The sequence below is a fragment of the Pavona decussata genome, unplaced genomic scaffold (genome assembly GCF_977016875.1).
Source record: "Pavona decussata unplaced genomic scaffold, jaPavDecu1.1 SCAFFOLD_56, whole genome shotgun sequence".
Lineage (NCBI taxonomy): Eukaryota > Metazoa > Cnidaria > Anthozoa > Scleractinia > Agariciidae > Pavona > Pavona decussata.
Genome location: NW_028145478.1, coordinates 748,725 through 769,248, shown reverse-complemented (window position 1 = coordinate 769,248; position 20,524 = coordinate 748,725). Strand labels below are relative to the sequence as shown.

At 38.3% G+C, this 20,524-nt stretch overlaps 3 protein-coding genes across 4 annotated transcripts; 1 reads left to right on the top strand and 2 right to left on the bottom strand.

The window, feature by feature from the left end:
- Positions 1-316: 316 nt before the first annotated feature.
- Positions 317-19,712, bottom strand: LOC146480051 (uncharacterized). 2 transcript variants are annotated; one of them, XM_085110122.1, is made up of 4 exons: positions 19,636-19,712; positions 1,424-1,751; positions 1,140-1,268; positions 317-904 (listed from the first exon to the last, which is right to left on the bottom strand). In XM_085110122.1, the coding sequence occupies exons 2-4, from the start codon at positions 1,725-1,727 to the stop codon at positions 330-332; spliced, it is 1,008 nt and encodes a 335-aa protein (XP_084966248.1). In that variant the 5' UTR covers positions 1,728-1,751; positions 19,636-19,712; the 3' UTR covers positions 317-329. The 2 variants fall into 2 exon arrangements, with proteins under 2 accessions (XP_084966248.1, XP_084966247.1); XM_085110121.1 differs by lacking the exon at positions 19,636-19,712 and adding an exon at positions 2,697-2,795.
- On the top strand, positions 8,302-20,023 carry LOC146480050 (uncharacterized). The gene is made up of 7 exons (XM_085110120.1): positions 8,302-8,476; positions 8,583-8,987; positions 9,508-9,754; positions 16,173-16,373; positions 17,039-17,183; positions 18,436-18,530; positions 19,718-20,023. The coding sequence occupies exons 2-7, from the start codon at positions 8,722-8,724 to the stop codon at positions 19,841-19,843; spliced, it is 1,080 nt and encodes a 359-aa protein (XP_084966246.1). The 5' UTR covers positions 8,302-8,476; positions 8,583-8,721; the 3' UTR covers positions 19,844-20,023.
- Positions 10,653-15,076, bottom strand: LOC146480052 (uncharacterized). Its single transcript, XM_085110128.1, has one exon. It carries the CDS (start codon positions 14,920-14,922, stop codon positions 14,119-14,121), a length of 804 nt encoding a protein of 267 aa, XP_084966254.1. The 5' UTR covers positions 14,923-15,076; the 3' UTR covers positions 10,653-14,118.
- Positions 20,024-20,524: the final 501 nt, after the last annotated feature.

Below are 20,524 nucleotides of genomic sequence, written 5' to 3'. Positions count from 1 at the left end.
GATTAGTATGTAAACGACATACTTGTTGTTGAGTTATTGGACTAAAAGATACGCTTTAGTGGGCCACATGTGTTTCGTGTTCAACGCCATGGTTAAAACTCCATGAACCCTTGCAAATGTACAATTCATGTAAGCTAACGGATCATATCTCCCTTTTTGTTTGAAAGTGCAAAGTTTCAAACTAACAAACTCTAGTAAGTGATCATGACTGGCACAAAATCTATGTAAACGTATAGTGTTAGGTGTACGCAGTTCCCTTTCACTGTGATGGTGAGTCTATCTGGTTTCGGTGGGTCTCCAGGGGTTGTCTAGGTAGAGTTGCCTTGCACTTATCGTACAAATATGGCCCAGAAATCTCCAGGCGAGAGCGAATCATCCGAACCATGTTGGTCATCACAGTTCTGCATTCTCGGAAATGTATAAAACAAACTATAATCTCCCGATTGTTCTCCATTTCGACGTAATGCTTTGTAGATACGAGTTTTACTACGGAGGCCAGAGTCGTCGCCCCATCTTCCATCCACATGAGTACCATTCCATCCCACTTTCCTGCAGTCCTCGGATAATGTAGAGTTATCATCAGGAAGAACTGTGTACGAGCCGCAAGCTTGGGGCCGAGCAGAGGCTTCGCTGTCACCGGTCAAGTACTTCACTACAGCCTCACCCAGAGGGTCCACATTGGTCATTATGTGGAACACTGTTCCAACCCTTTTTTTGTGGCAGTAGAATCTGAGTTGTTGGAAACCCATATCATTTCTCAGCTGCAGCAGAACACTTGATGGAACTTTTATGCGATTATCTTTGTAGTTGGAAATTTCCTCGTAACTGGAGGCCTCAATGTTTTCGGTTTCGAAGTGAAGCCTGGAATGTGTGAATGAAATCATCTGAATGGCGGTCCACCCACCTTAAACCAACCGAATAAAAGTATAGTGTTAAATAGTAACTGACGCTCTGGAAATGAGAGTATAGTTTAAATTAAGTTATAAACGAATTTTGAAAGAACTCGTAAATGACTTCAACCTTGAATTCCTAAAAGATCTTGCAGCTTGATTTTTAAAATCAAAAATGCCTTATCTATTTTTAATTTACTTATCATCATTGTTTAGAGTACAACGTATCAATTGGAAGTTTTGTCTCACCTCCATCAGTGGTCATATCGCAGTAAACAGTAAACGGTTTTCCAGACAAACCTGGATCAATGGAATATTCACCATCACCATTTGAAGGATGCACATGCCTGCATGACCGATACAGGGGTCTTCTCATTGCTGATTATGAGAGAAAGAAACATCACAAGTTATGTAGTGATGGTCGTGTACATAAAAAGCAATACCAACTCGATTACCAAATTAAAACAATATTGAATTGGTTACGTCAGTCAGTGAATTCATGAGATATTTTTCTGTTAGGGAGGAGTTCCTACCTTTTTCTCTCATCAGTCCCATGTAAGTTGACGATATCTTCCTGATTAAGGACTTTGGCTCAGCTGAGTACTTGGTTTTGTTGTTGAGATCACACCGTGAAGTATACCACCAGTAATTTAAACTCACGCACTGCGAGTCATTCATACACGCAATAAGACAGTTAGAATAATTTGCCGAATGCAATGACTTGTAAGTGTGATTAAACAGTGCAATTCCTTTTTGAGATCTTTCTTCATGGTTGTACTCCTCTGTTGCAGTGATGATCGTCAAGGTGTGGTAGATTAACAGCACGAAAAACTGCATTCTCCTCAATATTGGTCTTTCCGGCTGGAAATCAAATATAACTGTATTATTGTGTGAAGTTTACGTGGTCAGCGTGTCCAATAACATATTTTCATTTTCCTTCGTTCGCTAGGGTGTGTTATCACACGTTATTAGACTAACTTTGCCCCGAGTGAGTATTTGGTTTTCCTTTTCAGATCACACTGTGAAGTATCCTACAATTAGTTTAAACTCATGTACTGTGGGCCACTCGTGTACGCCACCAGACAGCTGGGATACCTTGCAGAATACAGAGATTTATATGTATGGTCCAACAGCTCAATCCTTCTTTCAGAGCTTTTTTCGTGGTTATATCCTTCTCTTATAGTCACAGTCCTCAATTTGTGGCAGATTAACATAACCACAAAATGTATAATCGTCCACAATGCTCCTTTGGACTGAAAGTAAAATATACTACAGTGACGTAATAGACAAGAAAAAGTTTGTGTGGCAAGTGCGTCAACTGACATATATTCTTCTCCATATATTAGATATACCATGTCATTGCACAACACCGGTAACGGATGGAAAAACTAAAAATGACCAAAAAAGAACAACGACGCGTTGATCTTTAGGAACTTGTCGAGGAAAAATGGCTGTATCTTTATGATGTTGTCATTCCAGAAAAAAAAATAACTTTGTGAGTTGTCCTTGGGAGGCCGTTGTATTTCTATTCCTGAAAGTTGAAATATTGAGATTTGATAGAATTTCAAATAGGTAGTTTCCTGAATTTCCTATCAAAATAAAAAGCAATAATCCATAAGTTTTGTTTTTCTGTTATGTAAAAAATCATCTCAACTAAGAAATATTTCATCTACGGGGAATAACTTTTAAACAGTCGTTCTTACTACCTACCCTTTACAGTTTCCTCAGAGAATTAGCATAACTGTTACAAAATCAACAACAAAACTGTTCTATAAAGTTTGGATCTGCTACTGGAGATGAACTTACCAAACTAAAGCGTTGAAAGGAATTCATTGTCAACCAGAAAGCTAGTCCTAGCAGGATTATTAGAAATACGATATTTTTTTCAAGGAGTAGACAAGACACTTCACTAACACGAAAGACTGCAGTGTTAGATATTCCAATGTGTTATATCCCCGTGAATATATACCGCCCGGAAAACATCGAATATAAAATTAATGACTTCCAAATAATTTCCTTTTGAAAATTTTTTTTGAAAATAACTTGATATTTTAAACAGGAAATAAAAACCTGTGGGAAAGCCAGTTTAAATTAAAAGGAAAAAAATAAAGTTGATTATTTACAAACGCTCCCTTGTCATGATAATTTTTTAGGCAGATCATTTTGTTTCCAGCTGTTGAGATAACAACGCAAGTTTCGTCGCTTACTTAGTTCGCTTAACCAAATACTAGTTCTATGATTCACTCCGCTTATTAGTCTCTTTATCCATTAGAAGGTTTCAACCTTTGAATCCCCGATACGCTATACATGTCAAAAAATGACAATTAGCTGGCACGTATAATCTGCCGGAAAAAATTACCGCAGCAAAAGAAAAAGAAAGAAATGCATTTCTTTGTGCCTTTAAATTTTCACCAGTGAGATTTTTTTATTAAGAACATCTTGCTAGGTGGGATAAATAACCTTTTTATTTATGTATTCATATGAAGCAACTTAAGGAAAGTAATGAAAATGTGCACATTGCAATAACAAACAAAATGATAAATGCTACTTCAGCGAATTTCTGTTTCTTCGTTATTCTGAAATACTGAAAATAACACAAGCAATTGCTTTTCTGTCACTTGTTTGTTTTTAAAGCATAGCAGAATCATTTTGTCGGACATCTCAGTCGGCTCTATTGAAAATTTTGATTAGTTAAGTGGTTGTCTCCCATAAAATTTCATAACCCAGATTGTTCGCTAAATCGATTTCCTTCAAATCTTGAATGTAAATTAAACTTTGTCTAGTAACCTTAAAATCACTTTCAGCATTCGGTTTTGTGAAAATCCTTCCTCCGGAAACCTTGATGGACAACACGCTTTCGCCTCCATTTAATGTTTATCTTCCCTTGTGATGTCGAGATGGTAGCGGCTGATCAGTCTATCATGTAAAGAAATTTAAAAAAAGAAAAGACCTAAGACGTTTTCCTTGGTCCAAACTAATTATTTTCCAATTTAAACTCCTTCATAGAAGGTTGGCATTAAACGGCTACCTTAGGAAAACTGGTCTTAGAGAAGACGACAATTGTATTTTTTTCGCAAAAATGAGAAGAATCCTTAGCACACTTATTCTGGCACTGCAGGGAGAGCTCTATTTTTTGAGAGGGGTTCCAAAAATTGCTCTCAGAAAATCAATTAACAGTGTAAGCTAAAAATTATACCTTGCCTCAGTAATAGAACTAAATACCGACTTCTTCTTCGAAACACAACAATATTTCTACTTTCCTGTGACCAGATACTTCATATGGACATGTAAAATGAAAGAGGTATTTACCAAAAGTAACCAACTTCCTAAATTTCTTAAAATGCTTTTGTGACTTACAAAACTTAGAGAAAAACCTAATTTAGTACTACGTGTGTGCTATTTTTATCAATGACTTTTTGGCAATAAAAGATCTGAATCACTTAATTTCTCCATAAATGGAGATACATGTACAATAAAAATATCTGCGGCCTTAAGAAACTGTGGGCTCAGGCTAAATTGTCACGTGACGCACATGACGGTTGTTGTCTGTTCGAGCGAGTGCACGAGCTCGAATCTGATAACATCTTTGCTTTATAAGTGTTTTTCGAGCCATTTTCCTCTGCAGAAACCCCTAGTCTGGCATTAAGCTGGAATGTGGGTAGAGGCAAGCCTCTGAAAGAAAACAGAGGTAACAGGTGGTTTCATGCTGACTGAGTCGCCAAACATGCTGTGTAGCAGACATGGAGGCCCACGAGTGAAGTTGTCTCTCTGGCCGTTTTGTGGATGGATTCCAGGACCTACCAAGGCAATTTGGGCGAGTTTGGAGTAGTAAAAAATTCAATGGATTCGAAACCGGAAAGTGCGTTCTGAAAAGGGAAAGAGCAGGAGTTCTACGCTCGCGCTATGGCTGAATTACCCAGAATTCTTTTTGGGAGTGAACGAGACAACGTGAGATACGCAAGACTGAGTCTGATAACATGGCTGAAATATAGGCCGCGGAAAGCGTTGAGAGGAAAGCTTCTAGTCAGATACCAAGGTCTGACCTTGAGGTTTGCTGTAAATGTAGACTTTTCATCTTTGAACAAATTATTCGAATTGAAAATTGACGATAAATAAGTGTAATTTTTTAGCTTTGTTCTTTGACCGAGAAATCGGTATTTTGGGCTTTGTTGCCAAGCAAAGTCCCTAAGCTGAGTTCCTAAGCCTGAGAAGCCCACGCCTAAACCCAGCAACCCCCCCCCCCCCCCCCCCCACACACACACACACACACACACTCGAAAAGTCAAGGTGACAATAAAACATAGAAGGTACATTGTACGTCCAAGACTGCTTCCTTTGGCATCCGCAAATTGTCGGTGAATTTACATAGCCGCCATCTTGGATTTCTTCAAAACCTCCAAAAACTGTTCATATTGACTCCAAGATAATTAACAATTTTGGATTAAATTCCTCGTCAGTTATCCAATCTGCGTATAACAAATGCGTGGACAAAGGATCTTGCATTCTTAGCATTTAGGGGGAGCAGGGATGGCACAGTGGTGAGAGCACTTGCCTCCCACTAATGTGGCCCGGGTTCGATTCCCGGACTCGACGTCATATGTGGGTTGAATTTGTTGTTGGTTCTCTTTCTTGCTCCGAGAGTTTTTCTCCGGGTTCTCCAACATTTCCAAATTCCAATTGGATCTGGAATCCGAGGGCCACAGGTTTGTCAGTCGTGAGACTGTTAAGTGTCACCCTCGTTAAACAAAGTTGATTTATTTCTTTTATTTCTTTTATTTCATTTACATTTGACATTCATAACATTTTATACAATGAACTGTGTAAAGCTCGCGTTTTGATTGGTCTAGAGGAGTGTGTGATTAGAGTATAGACGCACGATTGACGTCATCGAGTGGTGTGACCGGCGCACGTGATCAGAGTCTAGAGTCCAGCCAGAGCGACTGGTCAACAAAGTTTTGCAAACTGTTTTTGCGAGTAGCGGACAAACACAGGCAAATTTTCTCAGGATAGGAAAACTTTTCAATAAAAAATTGGACAAAGACCGTTGAGAGTGACCTCAACCAGGATAGGAAAGCTAGAACTTTGTTGTGACGTGAAAAGGAAGCAAATATTTGTCGAAATATGTCGCCGATAGAAATCCGGTAATGGCAAGTAATCGATTACAAATCGCAGTGAAGCGACTTACATGCTGTAATATTTTGAGGTCAGGATTTCCTTCTGGAATAAAGGTTAGTTTTGAAAATACTGTTAGAGAAATTATTTCAGATTATACTCTGATTTAGAAGATCACAATTGCATGTGTGTAGTAGTCCAAAACTGAGTTTGCTGGAAAGTTTTTGACTCAGCTCAGGCAACGCGATGCTCGCTCACGAAATCAAATGTGTTGAAATGTCTTGGTTATTGTATAAAACAAATAGATTCCATTTTGCCGTGGGTCTGTACTCTGATAACGCACAGAGGACGTCAAAACGTTGTGAGAACATCAGTCACGCTACTCGCCTGCGGCTCGTAGCGTACTTCTTTGTTCCCACCACGTTTTGACGTCATCTGTGCGTTATCAGAGTACAGACGCATGGCAAAATGGAATCTATTTGTTAAGTAAATTAATTAATTTACATACGTTATATTCCTGACCTATGTTTTTTACTATAATGTTGAATCAAATTAGACTGTCATTAATTTAACCAACCTGATAACAACGACGCGGCCCACTGTATTGCCTTTCGCCCGCGAATTTGTCACAATATCGTAACGTTCTTGCGTTTTCATCTCGGCAAATCCTCTCTTGTTGTTACACTGTCTTTGTAAGACGCCTTGCTCGTTTTCTTCGCAAGTATACACCTGTTCGTCAACGGACACTGGCAAATCAAACGCTATCATTATGTTAAAATTGCGGGGAAGCTCCTCCTCCATGTCCGCCATTTTCTCGACAATGAAAGCGTTTCAGAGTCTCCCTGGCAGTTTTCTATGAGTTTTCCTGCAGGTTTTTGACCAATCAGAACGCTTGTAGTATCACAGACATATAGACTGATAGAAACGACAACAGATCCCTGTGTCACACCAAACTCTAGGTTACAACATGCAAAAATCCTAGTTGCGCGTTGGAACCGTTGTGCGGCTCCTTGCAGAATGTTTGCTTTTATGTTTTGGGACTGTAGATCTCTGTTGCAGATCCGATATGCTGTAGTTCTTTTTAACATGGTTTGGCCATGTACTTGTGAAGGAAAGTTTTGCTTTTCTCATTTAACTTATTGCGACAGTGACATGATATTTCAGTTCTTTTGTTGATTGTTCGTTGTCACGCGCTATGACGTGGACGAATGTTTGAATTTGTGCCCATCCGAAATCACTACCACGTGCATTTGGTAGACAACTCGACGCGCGTTGGTTGTTCTACCTTTTGCTGTGCTACACCGTGCTGACGAGAGCCAACCAGCTCGAAACAGTTGTCCACGGTTGCCGCATTCTGTTGATTCTCGGTTTGGTCTCTATCATGTCGCTGTCTTGTTAAGTTTTTCTACGCAGTCCGATCAGCCTTGCAGAAATTTGAGTCAAAAATCCTAGCATACCCACGATAAATGGGCACCTCGCTGCAATTTGTGAAAAAAAAAAATAAAGTGGGTAACAGAGTTTCACTGTTAACCACTTTTATTCTATTTTACTAGTAATAATTAAAGATTAGGGAGTGCTTTTCGATGATCTCGACCCCAGGCTCTCTCTCCTTTGCCAAGTTGGTGATGATGTCATCCGCCCCTTCAAAATCTGCGAGGGATGCCAGATAAGCGTCCCAAGCACAGGGTCCAGAGGAGATGTGTTTGTCGTTAGATTCTGTATACCGCAAACCAAGAGACTGAGGCTCGCAAGATTGGCTTCGTGCCTCGGTCGCCCTTCGGGCGACGTGCCGTGCGCCAGCGAGGCTATGGCTTGCGGTTATTGATTTTCAAAATGGCAAACAACAAAGTCGATCTGAGTCAGATAAGAAGCGAAGAAATCGTTTACAGTAGATTCATAAAGATCCCATTGGACTTATTAATAATGCAAAGCGACAAGTATTTATTCACACGAAACTCCTCTGGACCCTGTGTCCCAAGGGCCATTCCTTCATCATCCTCCTCTGGACCCTGTGTCCCAAGGGCCATTCCTTCATCGTCCCACACAATCTTGACTCCAATCTGTATTAGGAGTGCGTTCTTTCTACGTCGAACAAAACAAGTAAAGGAGTTGCTTATTTACTCTATATTGCATATATTTCTGTGGCAAGGTTTCTGTGACAAATTTATTTGCTCGGGTATAGGAAACAGTAAATGCTGGGTTTAAAACTCGCTTGTCTTTGCGCCAGAAATGACTTTGGACAGCGGAGACAAGCACAAAAACAAGGCGAGTGGTTGCGCGTCTTATGGAAAGATAGGCAAGAATTGTTTGTGGAAATTAGTAGCATTTTCTCTTCATGCAAGGTGGAAATATAATTGAAAAGAAAATTCAGGTGGTTTGAACTTAGGGTCTTAGGGTCTTTGTTTTAGAGGTCTTCGTTTTCGAGACACCCCACTTGGAAGCCTGTTCACAGGTTGTTTTGAACCAGCACTTAGGTACGTCGGAGACGGAAACGGAACTTAGCCGAGTTGATCCATTGAGAAATTTCATGGATCGTTTGAAAGTCCAGTCACTAATCCCAATTTTTTTTTTGGCTGACAGGAAAAAGAAGTCATCAATGGGAGTATTGTTCCAGTTGTTCCACTTCATCACGTACGGAGTTTCGGGCATTGCATGCAATCTTGAAGCGATAAGACATTTTCGAACATTTTATTAGCGAGGACCGCTATTCTTGAAGAAAATGTTTTCTTGTAAGACAAACTTTAACATTTTCACCGCAAAACGAAGTCTTCGCCCGTTTATATCTACTGTTCGCGAAATTGCTACTGGTTGGCGATTGTCAACTAAATCTTTCAATCACCCGATGACTCCAGATCATATGCCTCGTGCGGCGGGATTTCCAACAATGTTTCGGCTGCCTTCGCAGTCGACATCGGACGGATTAGACGCATGTTTTCTTGGGATTCCTATGGACAACGGTACTTTCACCCACAGAATCGGCGCACGGTAGGCGGATTATTGATAATGAGTCAATTATTTTCTTTATAAGATTCGCATATATTAAACTACCTCTTTAAAACGTACATGTAAATTTCAGAAATTTGAACGTGTTTATAACTTATTCACTCAACTTAAAAAATATCCGCTACAAATAACGACAGATCCAATATATATTTGTGTTATACTTATGTAAATCACAACAAATGTGTTGCGTGATAGGACGTAATCACAACCTCAGAGAAATGTTATCAAGCCCGCCAGCCGTTGCCGAAACTGAACTCCGCCAGCTACGCAAAACGTATCCCAACTCATGTACAACACAGATATTAGTTATATTGGAGGGGGGGGGGGGGGTATAATTGGAAAGAGGTTAAAAGTATTGTAAATGACGCCGCTTGCGTAAAATTTGTGTACCTTCTCGCTGTCTGTGTACCTTAATGGTAAACGAAATTGAGGGAGTCACGATACAACATACAGCTGGGTCAGGATGCCACGTTGATGGCATCTTAAATTTATTCTATTTTAGGTTGGGTCCACGACAAATTCGCTGTGAATCCTGTTACATACGTTCTCATAACACTCAAACTGGAGCTGCCCCATTTGAATCACTGATGGTAGCTGATGTTGGTGACGTACCGATTAACGTCTTTAATATTGAAGCAAATATAGATATCATTCACAAGTATGTGGCCAAGGTTGTTTCCACGGGATGTAAGCCCTTAATACTTGGTGGAGATCACTTTATCACGTATCCTATTTTGAGAGCAATGAAGGTCATTTTCAGGGTTATTTGTTTATTATGTATTTAGTTCTTTCCTCAGTTGTTCATGCAACGGTCGATTTGCTTTGTTTGTTGGTGTGTTTGTTTATTTGTTTGTTTACTATTAGTTGCTTATAGAGATTTAAAGAGTGCTCGCCTGAACATTTTACAAAGAACTTGTTAAGATGACCCAGTGATCGGCCTGTTTATAAAATCGAAAGAATCTTCGAAGGGAACAGTAAAAAGTGACACTCAATAACTTATCTTTCTCCTCCTAAATGTATAATTAAATAATTAAAATGCACTTTCTCTATGCCCATTGGGACATCAGTACAAGCGCACCCTCCCATCCCTCGTCCAAGAGACGTATAGAAATTTTATTTAGTGAATGAATTATTGGGATTTCTTACGCATTTTACTTGTCCTAGTTTCCTTATAGTCATGAACACGAATTACATTGGTGTTCCATCCGTATGTGAATTCCGTATCATCAGAGCTTTTCTTCCAGCCTAAGTTCAACTAAGAAAAATTCTGCTCCGCGGAGAGGCGTAAATTTGTCTGACAGTACATATGTTTGTGTTTGTAAAAAGTTCTTGAGAATTCGTTAATTACTCAGGCGAATAAAATTGAAAGTTTTAAAATCTATATGCAAGAAGAATTATGATACCGTTTTGGCTATGTCTATGTGAAATGAAACACCGACTTCAATGTTCTTTGTGTTGATGTATATTACATATTTGACGCAAATTGTCTAGAAATTTGGTCGATCTAAAGTAAGTAACCTTTATTTAAGTATCAAGATTCATTCTAGGGCATAACCAGCACTAATTGGGGGACACTATACAATAACGAAATACTAGAATTAAAAAGTAAAATGTACACATAATCATCATAAAATCTATTCAATTCAATTCAATTCAATTCAATTTATTTGCCATTAACAAAAAAAATACAACATAAATACATTATAGACGACACACAATATTCTTACTATTACAATATTCATACTTGACTATTTACAATATTAAATGTGTTAAAGGCTAGGAAGCCTATATAGAAGCCGGGGGCTTATTAACTATAGGCTTCCTAGAACTATTGGATAAACCATAGAAGTTAAGGGTACTGATTGAAATTTCCAATTAAATTTTTTTTTTTAAAAGAAGAAAAGGAAAAAAAAAAAGGAAAGGAAGAAAAGAAAGAAAAGGTAAAGAAAAGGTGTGTAGCTCAACAAAGAGTCAATTTAACTTAGATAGAAGGAATTTTTTAAGTCTTTTGCCAAACAAACTGATAGTTTCACTGTTTTGAATTTCACGACTTAGCGAGTTGAAAAACGAAGGACCTTGAAACCGAATTGAGAATTTTCGAAGATTAGTTCGACAATAAGGTATATAGAAAAGGTTGGAATTTCTTGTTTTATAAGAATGTATTTGACTTGCAACAGTAAACATATCACGAAAATAATTTGGAAGTAAGCTTCTTTTAAAAAGATACATACATTTACCTATTTGGTATAAATAAATGTCAGAGAATTTTAAAATCTCCTGTTCTTTAAAAAGAACACCGGTATGAGCATCAAAAGAAACTTTTGATATTATTCTAATTATCTTCTTTTGCAGAACAATAATCCGATTTAAATTAGACTGATACGTCGATCCCCACACAGAAACACAATAAATTAAGTAAGGGTAAACTAGACTATAGTACAAGGAACGTAAGGAGGTTTTGGGGAGGCAAAAACTAGACTTATAAATAATACCTATTGATTTTGATATTTTTCTAGAAACACTAAGAATGTGAGGCTTCCATGACAAATGCTCATCAAGGATAACACCTAAAAATACTGTTTCTTTCACACGTTTAATTGCATTGTTGTCAATTTGAATAGATATATCAAGTGTTTGCCTCCTTTGGGGTGGTCTAAAAACCATAAAATTTGATTTTTTAAAGTTAATGGACAGTTTGTTTGCTCGACACCAATGAGTTAATTTAAGCAATTCAGAATTCAAGATTCCAGGAAGCAAGTTAAAATCTTTGTGGGAGAAAAATATGTTTGTATCATCTGCAAAAAGAATAAAGTCCACGACCTTCGACACGTTACACAGATCATTTATATAGAGTAGGAAAAGTAGGGGACCTAGTATAGAACCCTGAGGCACCCCGCACTTAATTTCGCAAGACTCCGACCTAACGCCATTAAATTCCACATATTGTTGTCTATTGCTTAGATAGCTTTCGAACCATCTAAGTGGAGTGCCACGAACACCATAATGCTCTAATTTTGAAATCAAAATGTTATGATCAACGGTGTCAAAGGCCTTGGACAAGTCTATAAAAATACCAACTGTGCATTCCTTATTGTCAATGGCGGAAGAGATTTTGTCATATAAACAAGCAAGAGCATAAGCGGTGGAGTGATGCTTGCGAAAACCATACTGATTGTCAGAGAGAATGTTATGATTATTAAGAAACATTAAAAGACGATTGTACATTACTCTCTCTAGGATTTTAGAGAATGCTGGTAAAACAGACACCGGTCGGTAGTTCGTAAATATATCCTGCTCACCAAATTTAAATAAAGGAATAACTCGAGCAATTTTTAATTGTTTTGGTACAATTCCAGAAGTGATGGATAAGTTAATTATGCATGTAAGAGGTGAAATAATTAAATCGATAGATTCTTCAATTAGGTTCATAGAAATGTTGTCATAACCTACAGCAGTACCTGAACGACAAGTGCTACATATTTCAATAATTTCTTGCTCATTTACAGCATCTAGAAATATTGAATTAACTAGTTTTGGAGGTAAAAAAGAATTGTGCGACTTTTCTGATACAGGAATTTTGCTAGCTAAATTGGGGCCAATATTAGTAAAATATTTACAAAAGAAATTAGCTATATCTTTTGGATTGGAAATTTCTCGAGAATCTGCCCTAAATATAGATGGCAAGCTACGCTTTCCTTTATTTCTATTAAGGATTTCATTTAGAACTTTCCAGGTAGCCTTGACATTTGATTTTAATTTTTCAATTTGTTTTTCATAATATAAACGTTTAGCAACTCGAAGAGAATGAGTAAGTTTGTTTTTGTACGACTTATATGCATTTTCATTGGAAGAGTTAGGGTTATTAAGAAAAGACTGATATAACATATTTTTCTTCCTTATGGATTTAGCCAGTCCTTTAGTAAACCAAGGCTTACGAAGATTGAACCGTTTCGCTTTCATTTTTTTGAGTGGAAAACATTTATCATAAACTGTAGTATACTTTCCAACAAAGATTTCATAAGCGCAGGAAGGATCATTTAAACCAGGCATTTCAGTCCAGTTTATCTTACCTAACTCGTCTTTAAATACACTTAGATTATGCGCATTTTTTTCACGAAAAAATACGCATTTATTCTTATCACTGGTAGTATTATTATACATGATAAGTGAAAATATCGGTAAATGGTCAGATATGTCATTGAGAAAAAGACCGCTTATTGAGGGACGAAGTGGATCGTTCGTGAAAATATTATCTATTAACGAAGCTTTGTTCGCCGTAATTCTAGTGGGACGTGTTGTTAGTGGAAAAAACATCCTAGAGTACAACAAATCTAAGAAATCACTTGTCGCTTTATGACAATGATGGTTAATTAGATTTAAATTCCAGTCACCCATTAAAAATACAAGCTTATTTTCCTTGGAAATTTTCCCAAGTACTAGATCCAAGTCAGACAGAAATTCATGTAACTTCGAGTCGGGTGGTCGATAGATAATGCCGACAATTATGTTCTTTACTTTTGTCCTATTAATTTCAACAAACAAGGATTCAGCAGATTTGTCCCCAGGGAAGCCTAGATCATGACGTTCTTTGTAATTTAAATGCTCACAAATGTAAAGGCCAACACCTCCACCAATGCGATCAACTCTAGGTTTATGCAAAAAATTGTAACCCGCTATATCGGAAAAATGATAACAATCATCAAGCCAAGTCTCAGAAATCCCAATGATAGGAAATTTCACTACAAGTTGGCCTAGAAAATTTGTAAGCTTATCAAATTTATTATTTAAACTACGAATGTTCATATGGAGGAACGAAAGGCTAGATTCAAGGGTACTGCATTTTAAATTTAGGCGACTTTCGTTTTCGGCTAACATGTTTTTGAAGCTATCTTCAGTATAGTATTCACAGCTATTGTTTTTTAAATAAAAATTCATATCTGGATCATTGTCTTTACAAAGACTGAAATTTTTATAGGATTCACATAACAAAGGATTAAACTTTAACTGAGCTAATCTATCAGGATCAAAATTGATGGTACCGCCATTCATAAATTCAATGAGAGTTAGCCGAAATTCATCATCGTCCAAATTATAAAATGGCATGGATGATAAACTAGTCATATGATTTATCTCGAATGACTAAGCGATCGAGTACAAAATATGCAATTTTACCCGCCTGCTTAGCAGCTTTAAACTTCTCAAGGTGAGCCTCCCGCTTTTTCAGAGTTGCGAACGCGATATCCTCACTGATGTGTAATCCAACGGGCTTTTCTTTCCGAGCTTTCCTTAGAACTTGCTCACGTTGCTTCCAGTCGCGAAGACGGCACACTATTGTGCGTGGCTCATTTGCGTTGGCACTGCCTCTCTTCTTCCGTCGCTCCACACGATGAGCTCTCTCAATGTCGACATCCAAATCAAGTTTAGCTTTGATGGCATGTTTAACTTTCGATTCAACTTCATCCCAATTCTCCTTTTCACCTTCGGCAATTCCTTTAATACGGATATTATTTCTCCTCGATTGGTTTTCTAGATACTCCGCTTTTAGCTCTTGTTGAGCCAGGTCTGAATTTAACTGATCAATCTCGTCCTTGGCTTCCTCAAGCTTAGACGCAAAGGGCTTAAGTTCCTCGATGTCTTTTTGGGAAAACTCCAAACTTGCTTTGAGGGAATTAACCGACTCAACCACACCATCCACTCTCGCCGTCAGTGATTTCACGACTGAATCAAACAACGCTCGTAGCATCGATTCTTGTACTTTCAGCATTTCTTGAACTGATCGTAAAGAGACAAACTCTTCTGTATCCACAGATGCTTGAGCTTCGTCGCCTTGAAAAGCTTCGTCGCTTTGGTGAGCTTGTTCAGCGCCATGAGCTGCCACGAGGTGTTTGGGCTGCTTCGAATGACTTTTTCTTACCATAATTTGCAAATTTCGATAACTAGTAGGGCTACACACAAATAATAAATATAGTAACTTGAAAAGATAACGATTATAGCTATTTTTTGAGACAAAATTTCATCTTTTGCGGGAGCACAGCAAAACACGTCCGCTCCGCATCAGCACCTTCACACCTCAATCTACAATCTAATAATCTAATAATCTACAATCTAATAATCTACAATCTACAAAATGTTATTTTGAGTTATGTGATGCTCCTACTTCCACTACTGAACGAGCCAATATGTGATATTGCCAGCTATAATCCTAATCGATATTATTTTTAAATAACACCGATTAGTATATACCACACAAGTGAATAGTGCTTTTCGCGCGCGCTGATTGGCTAGCTCGGAGGTGATTAGCCAAGTGCTATTCACCTCCGAGCAACCGAAGAGAAACAAGATGGCTTCCAGTTTCGCCACGGTCACTTAAGAGGAAAACATTTCCATGAAAGAGACGGCTATTACAAAAAATAAAAAAATTGCAAGAAATTTTGGTTTGACAGCATTACATGGTAGGTTATTTAATCTTTCAAACCTCATATTCTTAGGCGAAAAATAAAAATACAATGCATTGTTTACAAAAACTGTCGCGCACTATAATTACAGTGTAAACATCTAATGTTTTGCAGTATGGCTTCAACAACAGGACAAATTTCACACAACAACCGAAGAAAAGACACGTAGCAACTATAAACAAGTGCCTCCAGAAGTTTTATTTGTCCGCAGGAAAGCAAGACGGAACTTTCTACAATAGGAAATCGCTTGCTGCGAGATTTTAAAATTTCCCACCATTTGTCGGTATATTGTCAAAAATAAAGTAATTTTTGGGCCACTTCTTATTCAGCTTGTGTGGTATATACTAAAACAATTATTCACATCAGTGTCGGTGAAAGTGATGGATATTTACCGAGCCGCTTCGCGGCTCGGTAAATATCCATCACTATTCACCTCCACTTCGGTGAATAATTGTTAACTATAATTCTATTATACCTCCCCGCGGTCATGGCGCTGTTTACTGTTAATTCAACAATTATGAGAAACATACGAGGCCTATTACCAGTAAAAACATTTTAAGGAATTTAGATAAATGAAAACATGGTTATAAGTTTTGTAAATTAGTAGTTTACCCCATAACCTTTCGCTAGTACCCTTTTTTGGTCCCCCTCAAGTTATACTGGGCAACCTGCCGAAATGTTGTTGAAATTATGAAACCTACACACTTTGCAGGAAAGACATGGTCCTCTGGGCCTCGTACAAATTGACGCTCACCCAGATATAAGCGACAACGTATTTGGAGAAAAGTTAACTAACTCGACTCCATTTCGCCGAGCCGTGGAGGAAGGGCTCTTAGACTGTGAACGAGTCGTCCAGATTGGTTTGCGGGGCGCCACAAAGACTCCTCGTGATTACGACTTTGGGAAAAGTGAGGTATTGTATAACCTGATTATTACTTGTTGCAAGAGTAGACCTATCCTAACGAGTCTATGAAATGGTCCACCGATGGTAGTCTAGATATCCTCTGATATGATCATAAAACCTCTGATACGAAAACCTTTCAGAAACCAATAGTAAGCGATATTAAAACGAGCGATCGCGCGCGCTCCCGTGGTTCACTCACTTTACTTTCCCTACCTTTGATCGAACATCTTCAGTTTAATTAACGTGACGTTCTTCCATGGGCCCCTTTAGTAGACATAACGAAAAGACATATCAAAACTGGACGGGAGAAGGAGTCGGTGAGTATCAAACATAGGTGTTCGTTGCACCGAAGGTCAATGGGGTTGACTTAATTAATTTGATTTAATTCGATATCGATCATGTGATAAGGGAGATTTCTCCCTACCCTTGTGGCCAGCCAGGTTTTGTTAAGTAAGCTCTGTTCTGATTCCTTGTGTACATGGTGTCCCAACCGTGAGTAACGTCAAAATTAACTTTGGACAATTTGCGTTCTCTCTTACCTTAATTTTCTCAGCCAATCAAATGGCCCATTCGGTAGGCGCTTTACATTCAACCATGTCAGCCGTATTTTCCTGCAGTTCATAAGGCCACCCTTTGCGGGTTTTAAAACTTACAACATTTTCACTTCACCACAGGGATTTAAAATGGTTCCCGCTAGTTACTGCTGGCATAAGTCTATGGAGCCACTGATGGCTCAAGTCAGGGAGCTCATGGGAGACTGCCCTGTGTACATCACTTTTGATATTGATGGAATCGATCCAGGTTATGCGCCTGGAACAGGTAAGTTTTTATATTATGCTGTTCAAAGTGATTTATACAGTGAATGTTAAATATAAATTAATTGCGTCTCAATTTGGTAAGGAAAGGGGAAAGCTGTGCCTTATTATACAGGTATTTTAACGAGCGTTGTCGGACAAGATACCATAAACATTTACCCCTGTGATCTATGTTCTGCTGGTAAACTTATTAGTAATCGCACACAAGGTTTCCGTGTTGTTTTCTTTTGTTTTTTTCCCAACAAACTGAAGCAAACACAAAGTGGAACATTAAACACATACAGACCCATGCTTCCATTTTCATTTTGTTCAATGTTTACTGCATATACTTTAGGTCTGGGGTTTTGATATTCAAAGGCTTAGTTTGGAAGAAAAAAAGTAAGTTTGTGTAAATGGCCTTATTGATGATCACATAACGTGTGAAAGTAAAAATTATTGGTGAGCTGTAATTAAATTGACACGTCGCTAAAGGAATCTCTTCTCGGAGAATCCGGGTTAAAATAATCCATGAAAAAGCTTTTGTTAGTGACCAATATTTCGAAAAAGCTATGCAGAAAAAGTGAACAAGTAAAATTACAATTATCAATAATAAATAAATAAATAAATAACCGTTTGTCTCACGTTGTTGTCACTTAAGTTGTAGATCGCGTTATTTCGACTGCTTAATGCTCAACTTCATCAGGTGATGTGGTCGACTGATCACGCTTTAGTATTGATATCGCGAAGGTTGGCTGTGATTGGCAGATTTCGATTCTCACTGCTTCAGGAAGAAACTGTCTCCCCATCGATCCACAGTTGCTACTGTCTCATGTAGCGTTTCTTGATCGCTGGTATCCAGGGATCCGGAATTTCTTTTCTGTTTTCCCTGTTGATGTTGCTAGAGGTGTAGCCTGATGAGGATGGCTTCCTTGACCCTCCCTTACCTCGTTCCAAAGCGGGTGATGGCCGGTCTTGTTGTCATGCTCTAAAACGACGGAGGTTTCGGTGCAGGCGGGTCGTATATCCCTCTCGTGTTTCGCCGATATAGAGTTTGCCGCGTTCGCAAGGGATCTTGTACCTGACTACGCCACCTTACTTAGACGGGTGTGTATACCTTAAATGAAGTGTCCGCATAGTGAGACAAACTATTATTTTATTTATTATTATATTCTACCAGGTTGACCAATGATCCCTTTTACGATACAATTATCAATTTGTTAATTAAAAAATAAGATGTACTTCAATAAATATAGTGTTTGTTTGTTTGTTTTTTTAAGGAACACACGAAATTGGAGGTTTGACGTCCATTCAAGCCCTAGAGATAATCAGGGGGTGTAAAGGAATGAATGTTGTCGGTGGAGATATGGTAGAGGTATGGTTTTGAATTCTTCTCATTTCTCAACCATTTCTCATTTCTCTTTAGTACGACAACAGGGCTTCGCTGGAATTATATGACAATTTTAGTAGCTTAAGTTAAGAGCAGTATCGTCAATCTCTGTTACCACTGTTGTTGCTAGTAAAAGTGTCTGTATAGCGGAATGTCCATGTTAAGCGGGTTAATTTTAGGGAAAGTCGGGACAAAGAAAGTTGCAAGTTTAGTTTCTTCGAGATTACTTTCAGCTCACAACATTCCGAGTTCAAATTAACCAAGCACCTACCAACTCCTATATTCTGGAAAATGTGTCAGATTGCGTCAGTCTATCGGAAACCATGGTCGAAAAATAAGACTATTTGTTTTGATTAGGACAAGTCACCTGTAATGTTACCCACATAAACCTAAACTATATTAATATCATAAATAACTCAACAAGTAAGTATTTTACAAATTACTGGAGGTATATCTGTGATGACCTGAACACAGAGAATTGTCGTTTTCAGAGAATTGTTATTTATATGTTTGAAATCACAATATTTCATTCAAACGGTTACGGACCATGCAAAGCCCTCACCCTCACTTGTATTCAGTTGTCTGCAATGGGGCATGCTTGGGTAGTATATAATAATTCCATTCATGTATTCATATTCACGATATTAGGATAACTAATGAGAGTTTAAAAAAGCCATCACACACTGTGCTTTAAATTAAGAACCTTAGAAGGTCCGTTTCAGCCCCAAAGTGCCAATTTTACTCTGGCGACCTAGGGGCTGGTTCAACACCTTTTTGAGCCACTTTCTGGGCAAAACGGACCATTTGAGCTCACCGTCATGGCGTAGGACTTATTTTAGCCCTCGCAGTGGATGCATTTCACATCTTAAAACTAGAACTATTTGGCTATTATTTAAGAGAAAGACCATTTTAGCCCTTAGATGCTTTTCAGCCCTCGAAATTAGAATGTGTAGGCCCTAATTTAGGTGCGCCAAGTCCCCCCTCCCCCTTAAAACAGCATTGTGTATTTCCCACAAGTACGGTCCCAATTTGGGAGTTAAATCAGAGCGTTCAATTTACAATGCGATTGTTGTTATCACTACCAGCGTACCTCCAAGGTTCAATTTCTGTCCCTCGATTAAATCACTCATGCGTCCATTTATGAAATTAAGTGGAATTCTTCGTTTCTACAGGTCTCGCCTTCATTTGATATACAAGGAGCTACCTCCATTCTCGCAGCGAATCTTTTGTATGAGATGCTGTGTGTACTACCAGGAGTGATCTACAAAGACAAACTAGAATCAGATTTTCATTTTTAAAGTATTGAATTGAAAATGTCAACACAAGAATATCAGGCTTTGTCGACCTCACATTTTAGCTACATTTTTGTTGTAGGATTTCCAATAATTAATGGACTGTGCCTCCCAATACAAGCGTATTTTTGTGCAGTTTATGACTTTGGAGGAAAGCAGACCTTAGCAAGGCCTGTTGAAATCCAAGCGGTAACCAAGCGCTTTCTTTTAGAGATAATCAAGCAACAATGATTCTTAACAGCTTTAAATTATAGAACAATGTATGGCATTTTCTTTCCAAATTCAAGGTAAATTATCTTTGAAAAGTGCTGGTTGCCCCCAATTTTCGCTTTGGATTCAAACAGCCCTTGAGTCATAACTCGTGCAAGAATACATTAGTATTTGTAGGTACCGTTCTAAAGAAAATTTAGCATGCAGGCTTATTTTGTTATATTCTGCGAGGCCGCAAAAAATTAACACAATCTGAGACACTAAGGTTAGCCTCCGGTACCACCTTAAAGGAGTTACGTTTAGTCTGTAAGAAGAGACGCTCATTGTAAACTGCGCGCGCATGATTTTTCAGCTTCAGTTGTCTTTACAGTATATAAAACATTTTATATCATTGTACTGCTCCCTATATTATAGATTAAAATACATATCCCGCCAGTGCGTGTCTTTGAAAAGCACAATTATTGAAGGAGCAACATG

Coding starts and splice junctions, on each gene's coding strand:
- LOC146480051 (XM_085110121.1), bottom strand. CDS start 2,723: ATGAATTCCTTTCAACGCTTTAGTTTG. Junction 1,752..2,696: donor CCTTTCAACGCTTTAGTTTG/GTAAGTTCATCT, acceptor TTTGATTTCCAG/CCGGAAAGACCAATATTGAG. Junction 1,269..1,423: donor GGGACTGATGAGAGAAAAAG/GTAGGAACTCCT, acceptor TCTCATAATCAG/CAATGAGAAGACCCCTGTAT.
- LOC146480050 (XM_085110120.1), top strand. CDS start 8,722: ATGTTTTCTTGTAAGACAAACTTTAACATTTTCACCGCAAAACGAAGT. Junction 8,988..9,507: donor ACCCACAGAATCGGCGCACG/GTAGGCGGATTA, acceptor ATTCTATTTTAG/GTTGGGTCCACGACAAATTC. Junction 9,755..16,172: donor CTATTTTGAGAGCAATGAAG/GTCATTTTCAGG, acceptor CACACTTTGCAG/GAAAGACATGGTCCTCTGGG.
- LOC146480052 (XM_085110128.1), bottom strand. CDS start 14,922: ATGGTAAGAAAAAGTCATTCGAAGCAGCCCAAACACCTCGTGGCAGCT.